This window comes from Mus pahari, chromosome 11, assembly GCF_900095145.1.
Source record: "Mus pahari chromosome 11, PAHARI_EIJ_v1.1, whole genome shotgun sequence".
In the NCBI taxonomy this organism is placed as follows: domain Eukaryota; kingdom Metazoa; phylum Chordata; class Mammalia; order Rodentia; family Muridae; genus Mus; species Mus pahari.
In genome coordinates, this window is record NC_034600.1 from 8,987,548 (window position 1) to 9,006,475 (window position 18,928).

General features: G+C 35.8%; 2 protein-coding genes across 3 annotated transcripts in view; one reads left to right on the forward strand and one right to left on the reverse strand.

Moving 5' to 3' along the window:
* Nucleotides 1–17,163, reverse strand: part of Slf1 (SMC5-SMC6 complex localization factor 1) — a 77,068-nt gene extending 59,905 nt beyond the window's left edge. Inside the window, exons 1-4 of one of the 2 annotated variants that reach the window (XM_021208334.2) lie at nucleotides 17,011–17,163; nucleotides 8,248–8,361; nucleotides 8,012–8,087; nucleotides 6,799–7,039 (exon numbers count right to left, since the gene is read on the reverse strand). In XM_021208334.2, coding sequence (XP_021063993.1) covers nucleotides 6,799–7,039; nucleotides 8,012–8,087; nucleotides 8,248–8,361 — 431 coding nt within the window. In that variant the 5' untranslated portion in view covers nucleotides 17,011–17,163. The remainder of the gene's footprint in view (nucleotides 1–6,798; nucleotides 7,040–8,011; nucleotides 8,088–8,247; nucleotides 8,362–17,010) is intronic. The other variant, XM_029543906.1, reaches the window with a different exon arrangement.
* Kiaa0825 (KIAA0825 ortholog) overlaps nucleotides 17,094–18,928 on the forward strand; it is a 398,643-nt gene continuing 396,808 nt past the window's right edge. The window contains exon 1 of the mRNA XM_029544170.1: nucleotides 17,094–17,288. The gene's annotated coding sequence lies outside the window, so the exon portion shown is untranslated. The remainder of the gene's footprint in view (nucleotides 17,289–18,928) is intronic.

Consider the following 18,928-nt stretch of genomic DNA (forward strand, 5'->3'; position numbering starts at 1 on the left):
TTCCAGCCTCCAAAACTCTAAATAAAAATGTAGAAAAAAAAAAAAAAAAAAAAAAAAAGAAGAAAAGAAAAAGAAAAGAAAGAAAGAAAAGAGAGAAGCAAAGCATTAGAAAAATTGAAGTTATTCAGTCAATCACCAATTACTTCCTTAGGGATAGGAATAAAATTTCTTGGAAAAAAGTTCATTCCTTTAGGTCACTGAGGACTATGGACAGTTAACACCTATAATACTTTCTTAAAACCTAAGATATTTAAGACTCTTGCTATCCTTTCTATCTTTCTGTTTCTTCATATTAGACTTATTAAAAAATGAAACATGAATATTAACATAAACAAGTCACAGAAAAACTAAAATAATGAAAACGGTTCAAGTAAACAGCCGTACTGGAAGGCAAAATACTTCTCCTAGGAAATCCTTGTGAACCTCAAACACACACGCATACACACACACACACACACACACACACACACACACACACACAAACACACACGATACCAAGACTCTACTAAAAGTCCTCTAAATGCCTAGTCTTTGGCTAGGCTTTCTAGCATATAACTAGAATCATAGAATTTGAAAACACAAAGGCAGGAGCCTAAATTTGAAGTCACCCTGAGGTGAAAAGAATAAATTCTAAGCCAATCTGGGATATAAGATCCTGTTTCACCAATCAAAATAAAACAAACAAAACAAAGAAAAAGTGCTTAAACTTATATTAAGAAACAATTTTACATTAGGACTCAGAAGATATTATACATATAGACAAATATATATATACATATATATATTCAAATTTGATATATATTCAAATGTGAATTATTGTTTTTGTTTCTGTTTAGGATCTAGAAAGCAACAGAGGCCATACCTTATCTTGAACATATGATAGAATCAAGGTATTAAGCTAATCAAGAGTGATAAGCCCTGTTACGAACAGTAACTATTTCACTTTTGCAGAATAAAAGAAAAAGAACAGAAGAAAACATAACAATGAGGTAAGTTCTAAAGAAATTTAATGGCAATGTATAGCTAGTTTGATAGTTCATTACACTGGCAATCTGTCCCAAGAAAACATGTCTTCACTTGCATATTCTTAGTCACAGGACTTTCATGAAAAGGTAAGTAACAATAAAGGGTAAGTTAGAATCAAAAAGAAACTTTCTAGGTGGCTGTAGTGGTGCCAAACCTCAATTCCTTTGCATGACCCCTTCAGTCCTGGGCCTTCAACTACAACTGAGGCTGTACATACACCAATGGCCTACCCTGGCCTCTCACAGTGCCAAGCCTCAGTTGCTCTTCATTATCATGTACAGCTGCTGCAAGGCGTACAACCTTGGCTATCTCTGGAACAAAGCTTCTTTGTACTACCAGAAAACACTTTCCAGAGATACTAGTCTCTTCTTGATCTCCACTAATTTCTTGGTCTAGCTAACCAGCAGACTCTAAAGCTAGAGCTATGTGTCCAAAGCTGCCAAGTTCTGCTGCTTGCTGGGGCTGGAACATGGCTCCACCTTGTTCTATTACTTTTCAACACTGGGATTAAAGGTGTGTACCAACACAGCTGGACTTAAGCTTTTCTTTGCTGGTCTTGAACTCAGATCTGTTTGGTTTTATCTCCAGTGATTAAAAGTATGTAGCACCATACTTTTCTACCAGAATAACCTTAACAGAATAAAAGAGAAAAGCCAAGAATCCCCATAGACACAGAAAAAAACAAAAACAAAACTCAGTGATTTATTTATAATAGTTGCCCCAAATACAAAACTAGTAAGCAATAAGTTTAGCAATATAGATGTAAAATTGATACAATGAAATCTAAGACATATGCTGAGCGTTGTGGCTCAGGACGATACTTCAGGACTTCCCTGTACTTGCAAAGAAGAGCCAGGAGGTCATGAGTTCAGGACAAGCCAGGACTACACAGCAAGATCTGATCTAACTAAAAAGCAACATAAATAATCTATAGGACATTAAAACTCCCTGCATAGACACATAGTATATACAGAGGAACAATCTACAATGTTAAGAGATTAATTCTCACTAAATCAAGGATAAAGTGTAATCCTAGAAAAAGTCTCAACTTGGCTTTTAATTGTTACTCACATGCTGATTTTAACATGTGTAAATTAAAAACTCAAGTTTACAAAAAGTTTCAGAAAATTTCAGTTTCAGAAAATATTAAAGTTGATGATTCAAGCTGATTCCAAGATCACAATAAAACTACAGTAACAAAACAGTGGATTGATGAAAGTAAGCAGAACTGAGTATGACTACCTAGAGGAACATCATACGCATAGCCATTGAGAGGAGCAATAGCGCCAAGAGAAGTCCAAGTAAATGTACCCCATCACAGTGCTTCTTCAACAGCAAATGTGAGTTTTGTGGTTATATTATTCCTCTGGCAGAGAGGTCAAGATAAAGGTTTGGTTACTATCTCAAGGATATGCTGATTTGGGAAAAAGGTTCTGTCTTTGTGTTTTTGGAAAAGGTGATTAAGGTATTTATACCTTCCAGAGTTATATGGATCAGATATGACAAAGGGAGACCTCCAGAGGCCTAGATTCTAGAGAATCAAACAAAAAACATATCTTGATGATACTAAAATTTTGTTTTGAGATTTATGTATTACAGAATACACAGTCTCAGTAAATTTCCTTGCCAGACATGCTAAACTGACCTGCTTGAACTCCTGATGTCCTGGACTTCAGTTGGATCCAGTCATGCACAGACATCAGAGACTAATCAATCCTGTTTTCCCTACCATTCCTCAACCTCCTTCATAATATCTCAATGCCCATATTCAGTTTGAAGAAGTTATGAAGAGTTGTTGACCCAGTTCCCTAGGCTTTGGAGCTGGATAGGGTTATTAATAGGTTGTCTTTCTGGGCAATGTAGAAATGGTTATATTTGGAACAGAGAGGAAATAAGCTTAAATTGTTTGTATAACCATAATCTCATTAGGTAGAAATCTTTATAATTTTTACGAAGTTGAAGTCATAAGTTCTTATTTGGTACAGAATTTATTTTAATGCAAGATCAAGGTTATCAATGATATAAATTTCTTCTATTGATACTAAATATTTCAAAGTACAGGGCTTAGACCCAGTCCTTCTTTGGCTGTTATCTGAGATGTTTAAGCCTGTGAGTTTAGGATCAAATAGCAAATTCATGGCTCTGAGTTCATTGTTAGGGGGATTTCAAGATTTTAACTAGAAATAGCTGAAAGTAGTAAATGGATGACAGTCTAGATTACTTCACATAGATAGATGGTTTTCAAAACTTCAGAAACCCACAGAATGTGACGTTTAAAGATATTTATTGATTTGTTACAGAGACTACTCTGCTCCTGACAGCTTTCCCTGTCTTGTATTCAAAGAAGAAACTGAGCATCTTTGAGTTACTCCAACTGGGGCAAAACAGCCACTAGGCAGGAATTACACCATTTCATCTACAGACATAATACTGTCCAAAGAAAGGACACGATTACAGGTTAGGACAGCTGGATTCTGCCGAGACAGAGTAGGCTAGTCCTTAACATGCCTGTTTCTCTAAGTCTGTCGGATGACCCTGGCCAGTAGGCTGAAGATCAAAGTTCCAATGTGTTGAAGGGACTGTCCAAGTGACCAGCGGCCTCTATAAATTGGCTAAGTTTTAGAAGCTGTGTTAGGCTTCCTAAATATTTTCAGTTAATATCAGTCATTCTTGGATTTCTGATGGGGTTGAAAAACTACATAGTCTTTTAGCCAATGCAGGCTGTTTACTTTGAGAGGAACAGATCTGAGAGGATGGTTTTCAGATGGCATGCAATCTAAAGCCAAGACATAGCCAGGTCCTGGTTTTAGATTAAGTCTTTTAAGTTATGATAGAGCACAATGTTCAATTTTATTGGCAAAAATGTTGGACTGGATGTTAGGTCTATCTTATACCATATAATTTACAAAATGGTAATAGTTGTGCTCAATTTGTATTTTGAGAGAAAGTCTTCTTTTAATTAAACAGAGCGGGTGAAATGTTGCAGGATTTTCCCTGTCCAATCACATTAGGGCAGTGGGAGGCTTGTGACTGGACAGGAGAAGGGAAGTGGAGGGAGGAGTTGAGGAGACAAGAAGAAAGGTCTGAGGAGGAGAGAGAGAACAAAAAAGGGGAGAGAGAGAACCAAAATGGAGGCTGACGTGGTGTTATCAAAAGGTTAGAATAATCAAGATAAAGCTTTATCATTATCATTTGGCTCCGAAATTATAGTATTGGCATCTTGTAAATTGTGTTATTATTGATACATAAATCTGATTGGCTAATTAAGCATTAAGAGTCTTGATTCTACCAGGTAATCAGGTGTTGGGATGGCTAACCAGGGGTGTGTGGAGTGTTGCATGAAATGAGAGGAACTCCAGGGCCCCGTCCGAGAGAGGGCCTGGCAGGAGCCATGTGGCCTGGCAGCACTGAGAGTTGGCGGGTTCATTTTTTAATATTTCCTGTAACCATTTTAGGAAACAATTTAAAACTGTTTGTAATGTTCAGTATAAATGTACCATTCCAGCAAACAATTTAGTTCGTAGATACTTCTTATGAGAAATGAATTATATCTAAATGAATAATTATGATCAAATATTAAAAGCAGCCTAACTAGCAAAGACGAAAACCTCCCAAATACCCATCAAAAAGTAAACAATAGGTTACAATACATTCATACAGTGAAACATAACAAGAAAAAGAATTAATTTTTTTAAAAAAATTTAATAAATGATAAATCTTGTAACTATAGTACAAGGCAAATGATGATAGATCAAATAAGTATACCATTCAAACATATCTCAAAATATTTAAAGCATAATAATAAGAAAAGAAATCCATGACTGTTTGGTGTTGGTGGTCCAGAATTAAAAGTAAAAGGATACAAGAGAACATTAGATGGTAAAGATCTTGATATAGTTAGGCTAACATTACTATATAAATTTCTCCAAACTCACCAGCTATATACTTAAGATGGGTGCATCTTATTGCTTGTAAATTATTTAGGTAAAATATTTAAGGTTCTACCACTGATTTAAAAAAAGGAAAAAAAAAAAAAGAAAAAGAAAAGAGATCAGAATACAGTTTAGGCAATCAGAAGTCTTTTAACTTCGTTTAAAGTGATGGGAAGAAGGCTTGGTGGGTAAAGTACTTATCACACAAGATTAAGAAACTGAGTTTGGATCCCCAGTACCCATATCAAAATCCAGGCACAGTGGTGTACACCTGTAAGTCTAGCACTGGAAAAGGACAAGAGGAATCTAAGGGCTTGTCCAGCTAGCCAGCGAGCCTAGCCACCTCAGCAAGCCCTGGGTTCTGTGAGAGATGATGTCTCAAAAAATATGAAGAGTAATGAGAAAGATGTGAGCACTCTCCTCTGCAAACGCATGCATGTGAATGAGCACTGTACACACACGTTCAGACTGTGAAATCAGATTGTGGTAGAGACAGTATGAACCGTGAACCACAAAGACAGTACTACATAAACCCTAAGCTACTCTCTCTGATAATAAAATAATAAACTAGCAAAAGCTTAAGAATGCTTCAAAATAAAAAGTTCCTAAGTAGCGCTTTTTCTTTTATTTTGCTCAATCTGAACAAAAGAAGTTACATGGAACTAAAATAGAGATCAGAATAATCAAAACCCATCTACAATATCCAACAAAGGGAGACAGAACCTGTAGAGATCATATCTAGTGAATAGGCATGGCCCCGGTTGAGGGATGGAGCTACCCACCCACCTCAAAAATAATAATCCGGAATCCTTCCTCTCAAAAGGAAATGCAGGGACAAAAAGTGGAACAGAGACCAAAGGAAAGGCCATTCAGACAGAGACTGCCCCACCTAGGGTTCCATCTAATCTGTAGAAACCAAACCCAGATACTATCACTGATGCCAAGAAGCACTTGTTAAAAGGAGCCTGGTATAACTGTCCTCTAAGAGGCTCTGCCAGAGTTGGACCAATACAGATGTGGATGCTTGCAGCCAACCATATGACTGAGTATGGTGACAATGGAGGAGTTAGGGGAAGGACTGAAGGAGCTGAAGGGGTTTGCAACCCCATAGGAAGACCACCAATATCAATCAACCAGACCCCCCAAAGTTCCCAGGGACTAAACCACCAACCAAGGAGTACACATGGGGGATCCATAGCTCCAGCTGCATATGTAGCAGAGGATTGCCTTATCCGGCATCACTGGGAGGGGAGCCTCTTGGTGCTGTGGAGCCTTCATGACCCAGCATAGGGGAATGCTAGGGTGCTGAGGCAGGAGTGGGTGGGCAAGTGAGGGAACACCCTCACAGAGACAGGGGGTAGGGGGCTTGTGGCGGGGAAACTGGGAAGGGGGATAACGTTTGAAACGTAAATAAATAAAATAACCAATAAAAAATGTAGCCATACTTAAAACAAATTTTGTCTTACTAAGAGACTCATATGCACAATGGCACATCTGAGATGAAGCCCTGAACACATGTACAAAGCTAAATGAACTCAGTGGGCTGGTTACACAAGTAGGTATATGTTATGTGTATACATGTAAAAATAATGAAGAAGTGATCATTAATTACAAGATAGGTGTGCAGAAGAGTTGGATGATGGGTGGGTGGCAGTGATGAAGAGGCAGGGTTTATGTATGGCGGTCTCAGAAAATTTATTAACTAAAAATAAATTTCCCAGCTATAAGAATAACTTTCTTTAAATATCTCATTTTAAGTAATAATTGAAGATACATATTAAAAGGTATTCAAAGAAATAAGAATTCATTCACTGCTTCAAATGTATGAAATCCATCCTACCTTACAAGAGAGTCACTGCGCTTATCTGCCCTAACAAGGAGAACAACTTTCCATCTGTGGAAGGCCCCAGGCGCCCCGGTCCGTTTCAGTTCTTCTCGCCATCTTTTCGGTGCAGACTGCATTTGAGGTGAATAACGGGAGTCTTTTTCAATTTTATATCCCCATTCGTAAATTGTTTCATCAAGCCATCTGCCACTTTTGGCACTGTGAATTATGTAATCCTTTGTTAATACCCATTTTCCTAGAAAGCAAATGAACTGTCTGTCACAAAAGAATTGTAATTCTACTAAATGATAAACAATAAAGACCAAATAACAACTAAAAGACATCCTTTTTTGTACATGAGATTATGAAAGACTGCCAAACTTATTATTAAAATAAATTTCAAGAGATCTTCAATATCACTGAATATTGTATATATTCTTTTCTATGATACATTGCCATAATACTGAGCAGTACTACGTGAACTATGAAGTTTTAAAATGAAATGTAGCATTACTTGAACTATGATTACTAATTTAACTAACATTCACTGTATTGTCATATTAAATTTATTGAGTTAGTGAATTTTATAGAGAGTGTACTTATTCTGTTTTTTATCTGGGCAGCAATTTTTTTTTTTTTTTTTTGGTTTTTCGAGACAAGGTTTCTCTGTAATAGTCCTGGGTATCCTGGAACTCACTCTGTAGACCAGGCTGAAACATCAGAAACAATGCATAGTCTTGTTTGCTCTGGGTGTATCAGTGGTGAGAAAAGGTGAGAGGGACAAACTAAGGCTCAACTTGGGTATCTCAGAAAAATAAAGTAGGAGAACATTGCTTAGCATAGACAGAGGGAGAGCAACCTTGAAGAAGAAACCATGCTTATTTGTAATGAGATGGTGGGAAACAAAGGGAACGACAGGGCTGCGGTTTACTAATGCTTTAAGGTTTGGGCAATTTGTCCCAATTTTTCTGTTAAAATGTTTTTCTTAAACAAAACGTCTAAACTAAAACAAAATCTTGACAAAGTAAGTTTTTTTTTTTTTTTTTTGGTATTTAATATATATTACATGTGTTGGAAAATTTTAAACAGAATAAAGCAGAAACCAAACAAATCTTTTTAAAAATAATATGCATATTGATATTATAAGCATAATATATTTCTAGAGACTTAAAATGCTTCTTTTTTACATGAAGTTTTTTCATGAGTTAGAGAAAAGTAGTCTACTTACCTGCTGCACAAGCTGCTAAAAACTTCTCACTCTTGCATAGTCGCTCGGCTATAAGATGGGTACAGTTTTTATATTTCTGGAGGGAAGAACCCACATCAAGCAATATTACTACAGAGAGAAGTTCTTAATAAAAACTTTTACTCTTAGATTATCAAAGGGTAGTTTATGATTCTTAAGTCAGTATTTTAATTCTATTTAACTCTATGTTGAACATTTTAGTAGGTTTCTATACTCACCTCACTCTTAATAAAGGTGCAATCTAGTTTTAAAAGCAATTTGACTAGCGCTTCCTTTTCTTCCATCTTAAATCCTGTCATCTGGATGATATGTTTTGTGGCACTATCTTCCATCTAGCACAGACACATACAGAAGATAGCAGATGTTAAACATTATGCATAAGGTTGCCTTATTTTTTCTTAGTTATGAGTACAAAAATGAAACTAAAACCATGGAACATATTATGAATTAAACATGTGAAGCTTACTTGTAAACAACGATGTTAACTACAGTTACTACAATAAAAAACACTTTCAAGCTAATTTCTCAAAACCTTAACAAGTTAATTTTTGTTGTTGTTTCACCATTGAAACCCTCCAGTATTATACTATTTTCCATTAAAACACACCATTGAATATTATTGTATACACGACAATAGGGGCCTATGTAAATATGAGCATAGTTACCGACAGAACTCATATTTCTACTGTACTTATATTAAATAGTTTTAATATAAGACCCCAACTTGTGTCCAACCTATACTTCTAATTTCTTCTTCTCTCCCCACCCTCCACACAGCCTTTCTCATATGTGTGTGTGTTCAACATACCACAATATATCTCTGATATGTGTATTAATTATATCAAAAGGTAAACAGAAAAACCACATGGTTTTAATTTAACTTCATTTTCATGGGACCTCAACTCATATGAAATAAAATTCACAAAGTACTTTGTGTTTAAGGTGTTATCTAATTCATAGATCTTCTAATTTGAATATGTTTGTTAAAATTAGGTAGTCTGGGGACAAGTACAGCATATAAATGGGATTCTAGTAACATTCATTTCTCTGACATTTTTGTTGTAATATCTGCAAAATAGGATCTCATACCATAGTCAAAACAAAAATAGTTGTTATCCTTAACAGTCAAAGAAACAATTGCTTCTCAGAAAAATCAAAGTTACCTTTCAGTGTTCAGCATAGTATGTATACTAAGCAAAAATATGGTTCTGGATTTAATCAATGTACATCAGAAAAAATGTTTTAAAAGTGTAGCAATTTGACCAAAGGAATAAGTGAAGACTGTTTTACAGAATTTTATTCTGACACACTAAAACAACGTCTCACATACTCATGAGTTCCATATCTGTAGAATATGGATGTAAAATATTTGGGGGTAGATGAAATCTTGAATTTGAACTAACATTTAAAGGTTTTTTTTCTTCAACACTATTCCATAATCAAAATGAAGTAATAACTATTTACACAGCATATATACTACATTAGGAATTTTAAGTTCTTGAGAGATGATTTAAAGTATGAAAGGGGATATGTGATTTAAATGATCAAATTTTGATACCTGAGTAAAGTTCTGGAACCAAAGCTCTATAACACCTCAGGACAACTGTATACACACACACACACACACACACACACACACACACACACACACAGAGAGAGAGAGAGAGAGAGAGAGAGAGAGAGAGAGAGAGAGAGAGAGNAGAGAGAGAGAGAGAGAGAGAGAGAGAGAGAGAGAGAGAGAGAGAGAGAGAGAGCTCAAAGACACAACTATGCACATTTACAAGTGTACACACACATATACAGACAAACACACTATCCCAATCCCCACTCCAAAGTTAAAACGCATTCTGGAGTAAGACTGAAAGTTTCACTATAAACCATTTATGTTTAAAATACCATACAGGGTTAGGACTGAACTTTATTTTTCCATGTTTAAAGCTCCTGAGTGGAGAAAGGGCAACTAGGGTAAAGCAATTACAGTGTTCCTCTCTCTATCTTTCCTCATGCTAAGAAGAAACTCCTTGAGTATACGTGCATATCTGAGAAACAGCTCACATTAATGCTTTCTGACACACTTAAGTCTTGAATTGCATGGGCAGAACAGTTCACAGGTCACATGGTAATGAGCACAGTAGAGCTGCACATCAAAGCCACCTCTCCCAAAATCCATTCTTAGTCAGTCAAAAAGCTGGTACTATGACCTCAACAAATCTGTCTTCAGTATTTGCCAACTGACTCCAAAAAAGGCAACAGGTATACAGTGTCAGTCTCTAAAATCCAGATGCAAAACATTAAATATCTTTAAGAATGAGACTTTCAAACAAAGCCAATGCTTCAATATAATTGAATCTGGCTAGGACACAATTATAAAATGTACATTGATGTGCATGTATCTTATGAAAATAAATTTATAAAATTCTATGATCAGTAAATAAGACACAAATATTTCATTGAGCAAGGGCCCTTTTACTGTATTAATTTTTAAAATTATTTTCAAGGTTAAAATAGGTAACACTTGAGTGACAATACCAAATAATATAGACTAGCAATATAGATGAATTTTGCAGAGTTTTACTGTAGTTTAAGAAAAAACATTGTCTAATTTAAACAACACCTGAACCCACAGAATGAAGAGACACTTGTATTATACAGCATATGCCTGTAACTAGGGGAGAAAGTTGCTTTCATTAATTCAAAGGAATTTTTTTTTTAATTTAAGTAAATCTTTTAATAATTTTTGTTTAGAAAATGATACATTGTTTTAGAAATAACCAAATAAAACTCCATGTATCTATAACAATTGTCTTGGTATTTGACCAGTGTTTTTATAGATCTCCAAAGCCAGTTATGAGAGAAAGCTATGATTTTAAAAATAGTATATATTTTCCACATTGTATTTTTATTTTTTAAAACCAGTTAGCAGGCTATTTTAAAAATTATTACGAAAAGAAGAGGGATCAGAGTTACGTTTAGAACTTAAAATCTTACCTATCGAAAAATGAAGCATTAAAACTGTATGGAAAGTCAGGTGTGGTGGTGCACGTCTTTAATCCCAGCACTCGGGAGGCGGAGGCAGGTGGATTTCTGAGTTCGAGGCCAGCCTGGTCTACAAAGTGAGTTCCAGGACAGCCAGGGCTATATCGAAAAACCAAACCAACCAAACAAACAAACAAAACTGTTATGGAATAACTGATTGGCAGAGGGACAGGGTGAACCTTAGGAGCTGAGCATGGGCCAACTATGAAGGGGACACTGGAATCAATTTCCATGCCTTCCTACCTCCAATGTCCAAAAGAGCAAAAATAAAATTTCTATAACACTATTACCAACAAGTTGCCTTTAAATAATGCATTACGCTTTAGGAAAATTACATGTTATATAGAATAAAAGAACATCTATCGTACTCTGTTCTTATCAGTAACTGCTACTTTAAATTTTGAATTAAGTGACATTTTAATAAGTTTTGTTTTGAGGTATAAATTGTTAAAGCATTTGAATGTATTGAAATATATATATATATATATATATATATATATATATACATATGCATATATATACATATATATAAAATGTGGGTTTTTTTTAAACCATAAACCTTGTTCTTATACTATACATTCTGATGGCCATAATCACCTCCATATATTTTAGCAACATTTTCTGCTAAACAACATCTCACAATAATGAAAATAAGACCAAATACATATAGCAGCAGAAAACACAAAAGTATTTTTTAAGTAATTTTCTTATTCTGAAAATATTTAATAAGAAACAGAAACTTTTCATGTAAAATCAGGAAAAGGACGAAACCAGAGTGATAAAACACAATATCCCAATTCAAACAGTATGAACACATACATGTTTAAAATGAAATCAGAAACAAGACATTTATTCACATATTTATCAGAAAAACAGGAGGTGTATTAGTTAACTTTTAGGTTATAAACCTTGGACATGCACAAAACTAGCAGTCTTTAGAAAGGAAAGACTAATCTAATTGCCTTCTGTAATCATGTTATTAACCTGAGGTAAAGGCTTATATAACACAGCAGTGTTTTTGAATATCATACTATATGACAAAGATGGCCTATGATGTTAAATATATATGACTACATGGATCAATTAATGTATACATAAACATGGCAATATAGACTATATATATCCTGCAAGAGTAAGAGAACAGTAAACAACAGCCTGATGTGTCAATGAGTTAAAAGAGAACACTACAAACATGTCCTTAATGCAATAACATATATTTGTTTTATAGTCGCATAAGCCTGTAACTAGGGGAGAAAGCTACTTTACATAAACTCAAAGGAACTACTTAAGTAAACCCTTTAATAATTTTATTTAGAAAATGACACATTGTTTTAGAAATAACCAAGTAAAACTCAATGCATCTATAAATACTCTCTTGGTTTTTAACCAGTGTTTTTATCGATCTCAAGCCAGTTTTCAGAAGAAACTATGATTTTAAACTCTTTCTCTCTCTCTCTGTGTGTTTGTGTATGTATGTGTATATGTATGCATGAACCTATATCAATAAGCAAGACAATGGAAGTAGGATTAAGTTGTATGTAGGTAGTATGTTCTGAAGTATGGAGGACTGAGAGCTTACTTCTAAAGATCTTTGAAAATAGGAAAGAACAAACAATCCATAACACAGTTAATACTAGTGGCATTTCTAGAAAGATTACATATCTTCCTAGCTGAGGTGGGGGTAAGAGAGTAAGAGATATGAACCTTCACGCACCAACACAGATGATAACATCACATAAAAGAGGAGAAAAGAGACCATTAGTTTTTAGCAACTAAATGTTTATCTTTAGAGTAATTTAATCACTACATTTATAGCTATAAAAAGTTCTTTGTAGTAATTTAAAAAAATCCTACTAATAATTCTTTAAAATGCACTTACCCTGAATCATACAAAACACAAAACTAAGAAGACAGTGCTTGTAAAAAGAGCTGCCCTTTATACATAGCAAGCAACTGTCACTGTGGTGTGGACTTTCTTAAAATATCTCTCACCACGGCCTATCCTTGATGCCTGAAATTCTTTGACAGTTGGTGTCAGCCAGAAGCACCAGGAAACTACAGTTCTCATTACTGTGATCATGTATATTCTATCTTAAGTTTTTAAATAGAACATTTGAATTCTTTACAATATGCCAGTACTGGCACATGTTAGAAGAATGGAATTACAATATGTTAAAAAGGAAATTTAGAAAGAAAAGTAGAGACAATCAGACATGGTGGAGTATAGCTTTAATCCCAGCACTTGGGAGGCAGAGGCAGGTGGATCTCTGATTCAAGCCATCTTGGTTGGTCTACACTGTGAATTCCAGGCCGACAACAGATACAGTGAGACTCTGACTCAAAAACAAAGAAACAACTACAACAAAAAAGAAAAAAGAAAGAAACAAACAAACAAAACCAAAAACAACAACAAAGGTAAAAAATAAAACAAAGACTTCAGGTTGAGGCAGAACAATGACTACAAGTCAGAGGTCAGCATAGACACAGAGTGAGACCCTATGGGACAGGATAGTAGATCAACAGTTGGCTAAAAAAATTGCTTCAGAAAGGAGAAGTGATTGTGCCTTAACAAAGTCCTTGGAACAAGTGAGGGCTAATCTTTCCTATTCTGCATTATAATGATTTATAACCACTCATGTGTATATATGTGTGTGTATATGTACATATATAAGAACTAAATTTTTACTTCTAAAATTATCTTTACCAATTTTTGCTTTTTAATTTCAACAAACACTGAGTATAGAATATTTCAAAAGTACTATGAGTATATAGCAATTTAAATCATCTCTAATTCTTTTACATTATAAAACTGATGTATTAGTTTTGTGTATGTATAAAAACAAGCATATAACAAAATTTGAGCATATACTTTAATTTTTGATTTTTGATTATTTTTCCATTGTTTTAAAACCACATATTGGAAATTAGCAGTCGCTTTGTTTTCATTATAATAGGATAATATTTTGATTTAAAACCATCTTTTACTGGAGATTATTTGAACAGACTTTTACAAAACATATACAAGTCTCCAGGACAGTTAATTTCACAGNTTTGAATTCAAAATTTGAAAGATTTAACTGAAAAATTAAATTTAAACTTAAAATTACAATGAAATTGACTATGGCCAAAGCGCTGGATTTTTGTTTTACAATCCTGCTACAATACATACTGCTACAATACATACACTACAATAGCATACACTCCTATACTATATGAGTTATAGTCTGCTGGTTCTGAATTGTATAATTTCAGGTGGAGGGCTGGAATCCTGGCCTACAAAATAGACCTTTGGAATTTGTTTTAAAAAACTGTTCTGTTAGTGGCTTAGCAGGTAAAGGCTTTTGCCACCAAGCCTAACGACCTAATTTGATCCCAATACACAGATGGAACATATATATATATACATGCACACACGAAATAAACATGAAAAGAAGTCATCTTACTTCCTGTCCCACCTTCCCATACTATGACCTTATTTAACCGAGGTCTGGAGGGATTGGGGTGGAGCTCAAAGCTACTGTGTTTACATAGCATCTATAAGACCCTAGGCTCAATCTACAAGCACCACACAAAACACAAATCTAAACAAAAAAACCTTAAGTTTCTAGTGATGAAATTTCTAAAATATTCTTGAATATTGAAAAGAAACGGTCATTAATTACTTTAATGGAGAATTTGGCAACAGAGAATTAACAAAATGTGTAAGAAAGAAAATAATAGACTGAAGAACAATGTAGAAGCATTCCTATCTTTCCAACTCTATACATAGTGCTGGCTGGACTAAAACTTTTAATTTAGGATTAAAGGAGTCCTTAGGAAGCAAACCTTAAGAAAAGCACAAGTCTAAGATTAATTAATTAAAATGATTGATTTAATTCTTATTAAGGACCAAGTGTGTTCTACAAGTCTCCAAACTTCATATAGTTATCCAGTATATCTACCTAAATGTAGATGAGAATACAAGATACTGGTAAGAATGCTGGAAATTATACCTAATTTAAGCTAGATAAGGAAACAAATACTGAGCCAATCTCTACTACCAAGGGCAGAGAAAAAATAAATAAATAAAACCTAGTTTGAGGATTTAAATCTTTGTATAGACAGTGAAACCAAGATTCAAAGATAAGTTATGCCTTTTCTATAATGTCAATCTGGCTTAAATTTTAGACTTAATCTACCTTTCAAACAATCTTATGAGGCAATTTTACAAAGCAATCTATTTTTTATCAGTATAACAGGAAGGTAATACCACATGAAAAAAGAATCTACTACGTGGGATAAGGAGACATTTAGAACAACAAAATAAAAAAAAATTATTAATCATTTTCAAAAACAATACAAATATCTAAAATAGTCACATATTTCCTGGAATATTCTAAAGAGTATTATTACTTTCCTTTTGATAAAAGTTTCTATTTTTCTCTCAAAACAGATTTGGATCAATTATGGAAAATTTTCATACATACTATTAAAATAATATATTTTAAATTTCAAGATAATCTTGCTGGAATCGATTAAAAAGAACAGGTGATGCTCCACTAAAGTTCTGAAAGAGTCTTCAGTCTCCTTTAGCTTTATTATTTTAACCTTATGAAGAACTGAATTTATTCTTTATATGGTTTTTAAAACAGTGGAAATTTGTAGAATAATACAGCCAAGAAAAAACTGAAAATACTATCTAATTAGTAAGGCCATTCTATTGGTTTCCTAAACATCAAAGAGGCAGCCATGGAAATTGTGAATGCATGGAATGGACTTTTAACTACTCTTTATTTTCATTATGAAAAGGAATTACAACGGACTACTGTTTCATACACCAACATGATCTAAGCTTTCTGCTCTACAAAAGCGAAAATATTCTAAATCCTGTAACTGATCTTCACCTAAGTCAATGAAGCATGAGAAAAATCTCGACTTAGAAAACAGGTCTAATGCAAGTTTAGCTGCTTGTGACTGTCTCACAATAAGATATATCCAAACATTTGAGTGTTTCAACATCCTAGCTCGTGAAAGAAATTCTTAATGTTACCTTACAAATAATCAAATTTCTTCTCACACAAATCTACCCAAATGATCAAGCTATGTTTTGAACACCTAGAATAAACAAGAATCATTCCATTCACAGGAACAACTTGAAAACCAATGTAAGACCTGGGTCGTGATTGAATCCAGGTCATTTCCAACGTTTCAAAGGATTTTTTTTTTCCTTTTTTATTTTATTTTTCCTCTGTAGAGGATAGTCATTTGTCACAAAAGAACTTGGGAAATTTAAAATCAAGTTCGATCAACCACAGGTCCCAAATCCCGATTTGGAGAATTAAGGTAAATCAGTGTTGGTCAATTTAGCCAGACCTTGAAAGTGGAATACATTGCAGCATGGTCACTTAAGAGTTGTCCTGGTGCTGGGGAACCCCAGAAACACAAACCCTTCCTTTAGGAAAGGTGCGCGCGCGCTGCTGTTCAAAGCCTACAATACCGCTGAGATAAAAGCTCATTTTCACTTCGGCGTGAAAAACAACTCTACTCGAGAGAAAGAATGTCTCGGTTTTCCTCTTAATGGAAGGCAGGCCCTGGGAATCCCTGCCACCTTCATGGAAGCTAAGGTTTGTAGGCATCCAAGAACTGGGACGGGGGTGAGGCGTCCTAGGCGGTTCTATGGAAACGGGAGACGCGGGCGGCCTAGCGCCCGGAGCCCCGGCAGCAGGCAGCGGCCTGAGCGCGCTGCGGAGGTGGCCGGGGACCTGTCTGCCCAGACGGGGCGGGCAGGCCGAGGTCGGAGGGCCCGGCCATCGGCCCCGGCGCGGGCCCCGAGTTCACCTTGAAGGAACCAAGGCTGAGAAAGCGCGAGCGCCCAGCGCCTCCGCGGCCCAGCGAGAACGGCCGGGATGTCAGAGGCGCTGCCTGAGAACGCGGCAAATGGCGTCTTCCGAGCTGAGGCGCTTTACCTTCCCGGCCGAAGCTTCTGGGCTGTTTTCTTCTGGCGAAGCTGCCGGCGGTGGCGGTAGGGGCGACGACTACCACCGTAGCACTCACTGCTCCAATAAACTGGGTTCTAGGAAATAATTTCCCGCCGCGCGCTCGGCGTTCCCGGAAGTAGTTTACCAGTTCCGGGTGGTTGTCAGTGACGCTCTCGAGCGGTCGCCTGGGCTGCCTGAGATGTCGACTATTTACTTCTGGCCAGCGGGTCAGGCCCTTGCAGCATCCGCGCCATAGACGGAGATTGGTAAGTGACTTTTCCCTCTCTTCCCAGCCTGGTGTTTTCGGCCTGCCAGCTACCTGCCGAATGTAGGTAGGACCGAGAAGTGAGCAAGCAGAAGTTGGCCCCTAAATCCCCATCCTTTCCTCCGGTGCCTGATCCTCCTTGAGGCTGGAGAAGGCCCTGGGATCCGGCTCACTGTCTTCATTCGCTTGACTTTTCTCCAACGTGGAAGTCGATCTTGGGTCTCCAAGTGTTCCTAGGTAAAGCCGAAGACAACTGGTTCTGTGCAGTGTTTCTACCGTGTCTATTCGCAGGGTTTGGTCTCCCTGTTTTTGAAAGTTACATTATGTACCCTTTACTGAATACTGTTAAAATAGTTGGGGGATCACTGGGAGAGCAAGCAGGCAGCTGAAGACGGTGTCTTTTGCATACATTCAGAATGGGACACTACTGATTTACAATTAATTGAACTTTTCTCCTTCAGTTTTAATTAAAAATGGCTTCTGTTGATAATTATACTTTTGTTTGCATTCAAAATTAACCAAAGTATTTTGTATTTTAAGTTTTTATGAAATCTTTTTTTCTTGGTGTTGTTTTCATTTTTCATATTCAGCATGTGTAAAGTACCATAAAATAACAGTGGAATCTTTAAAAAAAAAAAAATGGCTTCTGTTTTTGTTTCTGCTACGCATTACTGAGAGACTATCATTCCTATAACCCTATGCATCAGCTTTAGATACACGTTTTACTTTGTGGAAATCATTGATTAGAATCAAGTATACTTTCAGTAAGGAATGTACTGACTTTACTATAAACTCAACTGCGAATAATTCAGAATAATTTTGGGTGGAGATTTGGAGTTGTAAATAGAAATTGCTTTTGACAAATGTCTAGTGCAGGAAAGATGCTCATTTATTCAAAGACCCAAAAAGTGTTACTCTTTCTTGAGTAATGCAGTTTCCTCAGGGGAGTTCACTCATTGCCTTACTATTTGTTGACCCTTTTTCCCATTTCTCCAAATCAGTCAATGTCAAAAGAGGTCTAGAGTGTACCATAAAGAAAAATATAATGTTAGGGCTAGAGAGATGGTACAGTGATTAATAGCACTCTGCTCTTCCAGAGGTGGCTAGTTCAATTCCCAGCAACCACATGGCAGCTCACAACTGGCTGTAACTGTAGTAACATGAGATTCTATGACCTCTTCTGGTATGCAGGTATACATGCAGACTAAACACTGTATACATAAAATATATGCATAAACAAATCTTTTTAAAAAGAAAAATGTCATATATTTAATTAAAGGAGCTTGAAGCATCAGACAAGTGCCCTTTTGCCTTTTGAAAGTAAAACTATATTTAAGAAAGCATATTAATTTTTTTAACCTCTTATTGATTAGTCACTGAACTTTTATAATTTCTGAGTGATACAAATATTGTCGTCACCTTATGATTTTTTTAAACTTATATCTTCAAGAGTTATAAATACCTTCAGGGAGATTTTATGTTTGTTAGGTATAGCAACTAGCTTTTTTTTAAAAAAAAAAAATACCACTCAGCCGGGCGTGATGGCGCACGCCTTTAATCCCAGCACTCAGGAGGCAGAGGCAGGCGGATTTCTGAGTTTGAGGCCAGCCTGGTCTACAAAGTGAGTTCCAGGACAGCCAG